Here is a 10,968-nt window from a genome sequence, read left to right as displayed (position 1 = left end):
CCTCCAATCATTTGACGCGAACAGTTGTGGGTGCCGGGTCTTCCGGAAGCCAATTCACTTCATTTTAGCCAACGTGTATTTTCAGCAAGGAAAGGTAAACAAGATTAAACTTTTATTAGATCACGTTCAGCAGTCACTGTCTGTTTGATAATTGCGGCAAGTCGATATAATCGAACTGTTTTCTCAGCAGAGCCCGCTTGAGTCGTATTTTTCTGTTATCGTGGAGTAAATTATGCTTTGATCAACAACAAACATGCTAACGCTAGCCTGCTAACTTACTAACAATATGAACAGTACCAGCCAGCTAGAGTTGTTTTCTGGCCAACATGTTTGGTGGTATTCGCCCAAACCGCGTGTTGTCTTTGTTGAAGCAGTTTGCTTTTTGCCTTTCACTCAGACTTTGTCTCAATTTGTGTGCCATGGGTCGCCGCAAGTCCAAAAGAAAGCCTCCACCTAAGAAGAAGATGACGGGGGATTTGGAAAGTCAGTTCACCTGTCCCTTCTGCAACCACGAGAAGTCATGTGATGTCAAAATGTAATACACACATTACTACCCTTCTGAGTAGAACAGTTTAATATGTCATCTTTTGATTTCTCAGGTTTCTAACTTATCTTTTGCTTCGTCTTTCAACAGGGAAAGAAGCAGAAATACTGGAATAATATCATGTACAGTCTGCTTGGAGGAGTTCCAGACCCCCATTACCTGTATCCTTTGTCACGCATAAATTTCAGATGACATCTCTCTTTCTTGTACAGCTATAAAATACTAACGAGGCCGAACAGTAAAGGTGCATTTGAATGTGTTATCGTACTTAAGAATTATTTTATTAGCTTTGAGCCTTAATCAGTGTTTCCTCTAGGATTTTTTCCAGCAGTGGGGGCAGGCTCTCTGGGGAGCCGTGGTGATGTAAACAAATGTCATTTGACTGCAGATTTTACTTTTGCAACTTATTTATTGAATGGCCAGTTAAAAATGGGTTTTTAAAGGCTGAATGTAAAAATAATAAATAAATGAAAGTTTTTTTTTTCTTTTACAAACGAGCTCTAAGGCTGTGTTGTAGAGAAATTCTCTGAGAGGTGGCTGCCACTGCTAAATGAACGTAGAGGAAACACTGATTAATGTTAATTCTTAATCTGAGGAACAGTTGTTTGACAAAATAATATCAACTTCAGATTTTTTGGACACTTTTGATGACATTCCAAAGCCATCATCAGCACCTTGAATCGGCTAAGTTGTCACGATGCCTGCTCAGATGTTATGAAGTGCCATGAATTTTCAGTCGTGTGTCTGCAGGTGGTTGGTTTAGAGTTAGTTTAGTCTTTCATGCAAGTTCCTTTTGTGTTTGGTTTCGGGACACCCTGCAATACATTGGCTTAAGAGAGATCAAGGTTGTCCAACACCAAATCAGTCCCTCTCATGTGACCAAAATTCCATACCTAATGTAGGTCATGTCAGCAATTCACTGATCACAACTAAGCAAACTCCAGTTTCTTTTTGTGGATACAAGATTGTATCTGTTGTCAGTGGACTTTGAGTTCAGGCAGTCGGTCTCCTGCTTTTTCTGACATGCCTCTTCACCTCTTCACAAGCCAAAAAAGGGTTCATAATTCCCAACACCACAATTTTTATCAGTCATTAACAATAATAGTGGGAGCAACTTATAAGACAGGATTCAAGCTAGGTTTTCAGTGAAACGTTAGCACTATGGCATCAGAAAAAATATGTCTGTTTAATTTCACGATGTGTGTTATATTCATTCAACTTAATTTCACTTAATATTTTTCCCCTGGTCATCTATGCCTCCAAACTATTTTGTCTATATTGAACTGCAGCTCATTTCATGCTTTGGTATCCCTTTCTTTTGGTTTAATTTTAATAAAATAAGGAAAAATATGTTGTAGAGAAGGACTCTGAATTGGAAAAAAATAATTCAGAATGTACTAGTGAATTCACTTTATGAATTTACAGTTGGGATTACTGCTCACTCTCAGTTTAATACCAAACAGAAAACCTTTCTGAGAAGTCACTGTCACTTTCCTTGACTGTATATATTGATATTGAAACTCTTACTCATAAGCAACAGAGTCTGTTTTATCCTTAATCGTTCTTCAGATCTGTCAGAGCCAGTTGATGTGTACAGTGACTGGATAGACGCCTGTGAAGCAGCCAATCAGTAGCCCTCACAGAGCTGGATGCCTCTCAGGAAGGGGGAGAGGATGAGCATGTGGTTGGTGGGTCTGAGCCCACTGGGATCAAGCCGGTCAGAGGACATTTTTGAAACTTTGATTATTCACAGAATTTATGGTCACTTGAGATTTACCGCTCTGTGAACAGGAGTCTCGCTCATGAGGTCTTCGGTACAAACATGCTGTGAAATGTTTCTGCTGTCTTCTCAGTTCCCCCCTTTCTGAAACCTTAGGTTTCAGCCCACAACTCTAGTTTTGACTCTTGAGATTTATTACATAATTTGTTCTATGCGGTATACCCTGATTTATTTTCACACTTTCAGCAGCGTTTCCAGACATTTAGTTAGATTTTTGACCGCTTGGTATAGTTAGCTGAGCCAACTTAAGCTTGTACAAGAGACTTGTAGCATAAGAGAATGGACTCCCATCTTGACATTTTCAGTGTGAAATCAATAATGTATCTGTTTAGTTATCATGATGAGAAAGACACATATGAATATGTGGATCTAGCCTGAAAGAGTCTTAAAAACAGAACAGTGAGTAGGTGTGTTTAAAAGTTGAAAATGTTAAATTTTGCGTACACTTATTCTCAATCATGCTCTGACACTGGCAGCAAGATCTAGTTGGAGAGGACAACGTTTTCTGGTAGGCTGCACTGTTAGACCTTGCAAAGTCTAGGTAGGAGGGAATTTCTTGGATTGCATGCTAATGCTGTTAAGGCCAACAGTAATGCTTGATGATGCCACACTTAGCAGTTTGTTTTCAGCGTCTCATGTGAATGCAAGAGTTGATTCAAGCCTTTTCTTTTTGAGTTTAAAAAAAATCTATATTGATTACTCTGAGTCAGGCTTTCTGTTACGGGTTCTTTTCACGATAAAAATTACGAACACCTCTATTCATTCTCACAATGAGAGTTGTGTCACAGCATTAGGTCATTCCACTGTAGAGAGAATCAAAAATGCTAAGATTTATGTTTAGCTGCTAAGTTCATTGGTTTTGAATTTGTATTGATGCATTCAGTTTCTCAGTTGATGATATGCTGTTAGCTGACATGTTCATGAAATAAAAAAATACAAGAAACATAAATGATCTTTGTTAAGCACTGAGTGATTATTTTCCCGTACAGCAATCAGTGTTGGGTAGCATAAAATAAAGCGTTTTTTTCTTACTGAAATGAATTTTAAGTGTGATCGAAAACTAGAGGATACATTTGACATCCATCCATTATCTGTACACCGCTTAATCCTCACTAGGGTCACGGGGGGGCTGGAGCCTATCCCAGCCGACTTAGGGCGAAGACAGGGGACATCCTGGACAGGTCGCCAGTCTATCGCAGAGCTACACTTAGAGTCAGACAACCAAGCACACTCACATTCACACCTACAGACAATTTAGAATCACCAATTAACCTCAACATGTTTTTGGACTCTGGGAGGAAGCCGGAGAACCCGGAGAGAACCCATGCTGCACGGGGAGAACATGGAGACTCCACGCATAAAGATCCCAGGTGTCCTCACTGGGACGCAAACTGGCGACCTTCTTGCTGCGAGGCAACAGTGCTAACCAAGTGCACCACCTTGCAGCCCATACATTTGACAATGTCAGGAAATTTTGCTTTTTTTGGTTTTTTGTATACTGAACTCAGTGGGGGTTTTTTTTGACACTGGTAGAGATTAAAAGATAGCTAGGGCATGATTCAGTATTTTTTTCATTGTTGACAAATGTGATGAACAAACCCAAACCAGCATGAAGTTGGTACATAACTACACTCAGCTTTTTACAATTAGTTTCTATTAAAGATGTAAATCCTGCAAAACTGGTCAAAGATATTTAGTTTTTTTGTGTGTGTGTTTTTTTTAATGCTCAGTTAATTCCAAAAACACAAGTCATTATAGTTTTAGTACATACTGCCAAAACTGATAAATACTAGATGGTTTTCCGCCATAGATTCGGAAACATTTGGTGTGTTCTGGGAGCAGAATGATGTATATAAAAAATACTGTCCAGTTCTTGAGGAAAAAACAAGTCACCCAGTGTAACAATTGCTGATAGATGTAATTTTGATAGTTTCATAACAATGGATATTCATGGTACAAATGGAAGATGTTAGGTGGCATGGTAGTGCCATGGTTACCACTGTTGTCTTACAGCCACAAGCTTCTGGATTCTGTGAGGAGTTGAGCGTGTTCTCCTGGTTCTCTGGCTTTTTCCCGAAGACATGCATGGTAGGTTCATTGGTGATTTAAAATTTAGTTGTAAGTTTGGCCATGCATAGTTGTTTGTTTCTTGCTGCTGTTGTCCTTAATGGGACAGAGCCAAGCTAACGGTATGGTAATGGCAAGAAGCACTTGTATGAGTTTATATATATANATATATATATATATATGATTTGTTGACAAATAAGTAGAATTTTTCCATATTGTTTATTGTGCTAAAAACACAATATATGTTGATGCATCTGTTCAGTTTGAAATAACACCAAAATACAGTATATATTTGTTTTTGTGTGAATAGATACCGATAATATTACACTGTATACAATATGGACCTATACATTTTTCAGTACCAAATGTCACGTCGAGTCTTGCAGCACAGATGTGCTGCTGAGTTCTTGGTTTGTTTAGGAATCAGTGTCTTTTTTGTCACAGAGTTTGATTTCCTTGAACAAGCGGTGGCCGGAATGGGTAAATTAAAAGTAACAGAAAGCTCTAATGTGACATACACATCCCATGTAGTAATGAACACCACCAGCTGGTGATGAACTGAAGTTCATCCTCAGAGTAAAGACATTACAGTTGGCCTTTAGACGACCTGTTGAAGAAATTGAGATTTAACACACAGGATAGTAAAAAAATGCATATTCACAAGTAATTTTACAAGTCTCACCAGTGGGACCGTAAACTCAAGCTGCTATTCTTTTGAGCTGTTACTACAGCTTTGTACTGTTGAGTATAATGTAGATTGAACCATAAAATTTGAATGAGATGAAAGACGAGACTCTGCTTCCAAATGTGGGATCTATTAGAGTTTGTACTGTTCCAGTTTTGATTCATCACCACACACACAGTACTGTCAGCCATGAAAAACATGCTTTTTTAAAATTCAAATAAAACCCCGTACAATGGAACGCCCCCAGCTAGGGAATAGGTGAAAGGAGAACCTCAAAAAGCACTAGTTTACTCCTGCTTTAATAATTACAGCAATTACATTTGAATGTGCCAAAGACACTGGCAGCGCCTATTTTAAATTAGAATGTCTCTGTGAGCAGCTCTGATCTACTCTCCTGTGGCATCTGTGACTATGACACATTTTCAGGAGTCCAGTATCCATTCATCCCCAACAGAGCACAAGACACAGTGTAGCAAGGTTGTGCACCAGGCAGAGCTGAGTGATAATAGATGAGATGTGGAGTGCCTGCCTGGGCTCTCCACCCAGGAAGAGTGTGTCCGTGCATGCGTGCACTGCACTGTGCATTGTGTTTGATGATGGACCCCAGCTGGAGAGGTATTGACGACGCCTTATGAAACATGCTGGAGGATGATTACAATAGAGAGTGATTATCACTTAGTCTCTCCTCTGTCTCTGCACGTCCCCTCCCACTGCCTCCTCCTCTCTTCTATTTCTCGCTTCTTCTTTCTCCTCTCCCATTCAGCACGCGAGGTCAAGTGTCACTCCGTCTCTGTTGTCAAGGCTGCCAATCACCCACACAGTGAGTGCAAGGCAACTGTTGCCAAGGAAACAGAGAGATTTGGTTGCTAGGCACCTGGAGCTGTGCTCACAATAGTCATTTTGTTGCTTGGAAGCACACACACACGCACACATGCACACAAAACCACGGGAATGGCTCTATCCAATCAACAAGTTTACGCAACGTCGGAGTGAAATTTGTATGAATTATAATCGCACACTGCAACAGATTTGCTTACACAGGAGTAAGAAATCATGGAATTGTAAATGATAAGAGTGTAATTTATCATGTGCACAACCAGATGCTAATGTATTGCTGAATTTGCAATGAAATGTTGATTTTCTAATTTATAATACTTCACAATAATGCTAATGTACCAAAAATGTAATTCAGGATGTTTTAGTCCAACACCTTTTCTACCTGATTAATCAGCATGCCCAAACGTCCAAGAATTCTTCAAACCCACACCTCAACTTGATCAATAAAAGACATAAACATCCATCATTGTGACTAAAAATAGCTACCCATAAAATCAGTCAATTCCTTATTTCCCCACTGGCTTGTGGACCGAGTGAACCTACTCGCTGCAATGTGTGCACATTCACATGTACGTGATCTATCTTTATGCCTCTTTTCATAAGATTCATCAATCCCGTTTCCCTACAGGCATGTAGATTATGCGCACCCTCGTGCAGTTGTGTGTGTGTAGGGATCCGAATCTCTATCATGACAGCCAGTCAGCTGAGTCAAAAGTTGAAATGTCAGCTACGAGAGCAAGCCTTGACGTGTCCCCATGTGTTACTGTCTCCTGTTGCTGCTACAGGCATCAAACTCTCACACATTTTTAGCCGGGTAGTCCAAAATAGAAATGAGAGACTATGTGCAGCTATAACATACCATCCCATAGCATCGCAGTCATTTAAGTCCAAGGACCAAGAACTGCCGCACTCTCGCACCAATTTTGCAAACTTAAAATTTCTTTTCAGCTTAAGGAAAATGTTCAGTGCTGAGTGTGAAGGGCTGTGAAAGACACCAATCAACTGATTATGGGATCACTTGTGTGTACGACTGAATGACAAGGATATGTAATCAAGGAGGTTTGAAATTAACGTCTGAGTCTACAGACTTTTGTGTTAAGCTCCCTGAACTAATGCCTGAGGGTTTAGCTTAGTGGCACGGTGCAAGATTTCCACAGCAGCGCCTCTTCAGGAGGGACTGAATCAGGCTGCAAACTCATTTCTTCCACAGGTGCAAAGAGTGACATGGTTGATAAATCTATGATGATGAAAACATTTTCAGTGGCTGGATTTGATTTGGGCACCTGGCTAGGTCTGATTGCATTCACTTTTTTATTTTTTATTTTTATATTTTTTTTAACCTTTCTGATTGAACAAAACAAGCCTTTCCCATTAAAAAAAAAGTCACCTCTGGGTGCTTAATTAAAAACCACCAAATGCCTGTTCTCAGTTTGGCTGTACATTTCCATGTCTCTGCCACTGTAGCGTACTGAATCGCTCTCTGCTTTTGGTCCAGTGTTGACGATAAAGCTTCCTCTCGACTACGCGTATTCTCAAGCAATAACATCCACATCTGTATTATCAACCCAAGAATACCCGTGGTCGAGACCGGAGCAAAGATGCCCACCTCCTCCTTCTCCTCCTCCCCCCCTCCAGTCCTTCCTCTCTCCTCTTGGCTCCAGAGCTCACTCTCCTTTTTTTCTTCTTCTTCTTCTTCTTCTTCTTGTGTGCATCCCTTCAGCTCCTGCACTCTGAATAAGATTGCAGCATAGAAGGACAGGGGGGTCTGTGTGAAGGCGAATCTTTACAGAGTGGCACCTAGGATAAAACAGATAAAAGAGATGATATTTTATCCATGGATGACAACGTAGTCACACCTTGAGCACCCTGTCCGACTAGTAACCCCCGACTGTGACCTTAGTACAGTAGCCGCACACCCTCTTTCTACTGTACACAGGCAGCCTGCTATGTGTCTTTACTTGAGCTGCACAAGTAAACAGATTACACTGCCAACAGCAAGTCTCTTTGCTCTCCCTGGTATCAAGCAACCATTTAGCCAAGCAATGAGGAGAGGGCAGGCTCACCAATTATCAAATAGGTGTCAGTGTGTGTTACACTGCTCTGATGGGAGAGAGTGATTACCAGACAGATGTTCAGCCCTCACCTCCATCCCCCTCCTCCTCACCTACTGTCATTCCATTCCCTCGCTTCTTCCCACCATCTATCCTCCTATCTTTGTCTCCTCAACTATTATTGGAAGACTCCCCGGCTGTGCCTCATCTCCTCCCCACCACGACACTCTCTTTCTCTCTCTCTCCCTCTCTTGGTCCGTCCCATTGAGAATAAGCCCAACTCTCTCCCCTATCCACACTTGCCAATTAGAGACACAGTAGCTGTCAGTCAACAGCTAAGGAGGAGAGAGCGATGAAGAAAGGAGAGTCACTGGGTGATGGGGAGGCGGAGGGAGGTCTGTGGGGTTGCATCAGCACCACAGACAGCTCCCCCCGGAAAACTCAGGCTGGTTTACAAACATGACTCCACTGTCTCTCCTTGTTTCTCTCACTTTTCCTCTTGGCCTCTAATCATTGTGATCCCTTCCTGCTCTTGCCCTGTGTTTGCCCTTTTGTCCCCACTTTCTTCTCCCCAGACCAGCGTGTTTGTCCGCTCAGACACAAACACCAGCATGCATCATTGCCTTCATCCCTCCCCCATCAAAGCTTGCACGACATGAAACCTGACACTCCTCGAAAGTTCCCATTTGCCACTGACAACCTTCTCACCTCTCTCACGCCAGCACTCGTCTACTTCCTAACCTGCTGTCATTGTAAGGGAAGTGTCAAAACTAGCTGGGGCCCGTCATGTGGAGAAGATCTTGACATCTCCCTCATTACCTATACCCCTCTGGTGTTCTCTATCCTCATCTCTCTCTCTATTCCCCCCTCGCCTCTTTCTCCATCCCCAACTGTCCATGTCTGGGCTGCTGATGATGACAACTCAAGTGGACGTGTCTTCTGTTCTCACCAAGAGCTGCGAAGAGATGTACGTAGGTGTCAGAGATCTGGTGTAAAAATACACCCTGCTGCTTGCCCTCTTCACTACACAGGACCAGTCTGCTGCTCTGTGTCACTGGAATGTCTTCGTCTAATTTGAAGACATGCCTCGGTGTGGTTTTTTAGTCGTGTATGTGGGTGTGGAGGGGGGTTTGAGCTGTGATCGCATGACACTCACACGCATGGGTGTGCCTGCAGTTGCAGTTTCGAACCTTCGTTTGTCACCTCAGTCGTACGCTCATGTAAACTGATCCACATATTTACAATCATCCCCAATAATTGCTGTGTAGAACCGGGTAAGAAGTTTATTTCATGGTGAAAGACATCTGGTTTGCATTTATAAGAAAATCCATTTCCTGAATTGACTTGATTGAAAGTGAACTGGCTCCAGCTGGAGGGCCTAATGAAAGAAAATCGGTCTGTGTTTCATATTTATGTCTGACACAACAGACTTATCAATCCTTTAATGTACCTGGTATTTCAGATAGGATACAGAAACACAAGTGGCTTGTGCCAGGGTGCAAAGACAAGACGGGGCTGGAGATGGAGACGGAGACTAAGCTGATGCCGGGCGGCTGCTTGCACATTACTGCTTAATTGCTTGGAACTAAAGGCGCTGTTATGAGGATGTTTATGCTTATGCCTGCAATAGCAAATCTTTACAGTCATTTTGGCTACACTGTGGAGTCTAATAGTCACCACACAGACAAAAAATAAATGACCTGGTGATGGCTGTTGCAACAAATTCAGCCTTGGAGTGCAGAAAAGGAAACTGTCTGCCTTTGGGCCAAACTTTCAGAGACACTTTTGGTCTCCTTAATCTTTTGCAAGGGGCCTTAATGCAAAGACTCCAGTTGGCCTACTAGCCCAGATAACCAGACAACCTCACACAGCACTGTACAAATCGCAGATAGTCAGCACCTGTCCCCTACGTGACAGGCTTGGATATTAAGCTTTCTTTGTTTGTAAATACATCCGCTTTCCACTGACAAGGAGAACCCAGTTCAGAGTGGCAAGCGTGGATTGAATCTTAACCCTTTGCAGGGAGTGGAAAGAGATTTAAACATTTTCTTTCTTTCTTTCTTTCTTTCTTTCTTTCTTTCTTTCTTTCTTTCTTTCTTTAATCTAACAGGATACAAAGGAGATGCTGGCAATGTGCCATACATGTGAAGCTGCGTGCAGGTGCAGCTCTCATCAAGTCATTTGATAGACACTTGGGAGTAATGCTGCTGGGACCTACCTGTTTAGTTATCAAACCATAAAGCGTGCCAACGAGAAATGGATCGGGCGTTAATCTTATGCCACGCTGTGCCACGATTAGGCTCCCCCCTTTAAGCTTAAACCCGCAACTCTTGCTTCTTTTCTCTCTCTCTCTGTCTCTCTCTCTCTCTCTCTCTCTCTCTCTCTCTCCACTTCAGGGATTATCAAGGAATATCTCTTAATTACCAGGGCAGGTCTAAAGTGATTGGACCCGGAGCACCGCCGCGCTCTGAACTGTGTCCAAATCGTTGTTGTTGTTATTGTTGTTGTTTTTTTCCCCCCTCCTCCACTCTTCGTGTCAAATAACAGCGAGAAAAATAATATTGAACTTACCGCTGTGTCCACCCTTTATGTCAGCTGCCACGAAGACGCCGCTTCCATATGCCATACATTTGTATCCATGCTAAAGTGTGAGAATAGGCGATGCTGTGCAGGGAAACGCCCCCCCCTCCCTCCCTGCTATTCCTTTCTCCACTGTGCGCTCGTCCTCCTCCCGCTTGTGGGGAATCACATAACCACTCCTTGTTTTTTCCATTCTCTCCGAGGGAGGGATGGAGCGATGGAGCCTATGCTGCAGCAGCAGCAGCAGCAGCATCAGCAGCATCAGCATCCCAACTAATCTGCAACCTCTCACCTCTCCTCCCCTCTCCTCCTCCTCTGATCCTCTTCTCCTCCTCCTCCTCTCTGGTCCGTGCCCTCCTCCATCCAAACCCTTCCTGCCCGAGGAGCATGCCCCCATAGTGCGGCGGTTCCCAAGCTGGGGTCC

The 10,968-nt window shown here is 42.7% G+C and overlaps 1 protein-coding gene across 1 annotated transcript; it reads left to right on the top strand.

The window, feature by feature from the left end:
- The first annotated feature begins 12 nt into the window (after nt 1-12).
- On the top strand, nt 13-3,273 carry LOC103353603 (transcription elongation factor 1 homolog). Its single transcript, XM_008276660.1, has 4 exons — nt 13-94; nt 398-535; nt 635-705; nt 2,114-3,273. Exons 2-4 carry the CDS (start codon nt 420-422, stop codon nt 2,176-2,178), a joined length of 252 nt encoding a protein of 83 aa, XP_008274882.1. The 5' UTR covers nt 13-94; nt 398-419; the 3' UTR covers nt 2,179-3,273.
- Nucleotides 3,274-10,968: the final 7,695 nt, after the last annotated feature.

Source organism: Stegastes partitus, unplaced genomic scaffold (genome assembly GCF_000690725.1).
Source record: "Stegastes partitus isolate 25-593 unplaced genomic scaffold, Stegastes_partitus-1.0.2 Scaffold3, whole genome shotgun sequence".
Taxonomy (NCBI): Eukaryota; Metazoa; Chordata; class Actinopteri; family Pomacentridae; genus Stegastes; species Stegastes partitus.
The sequence above is the reverse complement of the archived record's forward strand: the minus strand, read 5'-3'. Positions and strand labels throughout refer to the sequence as shown.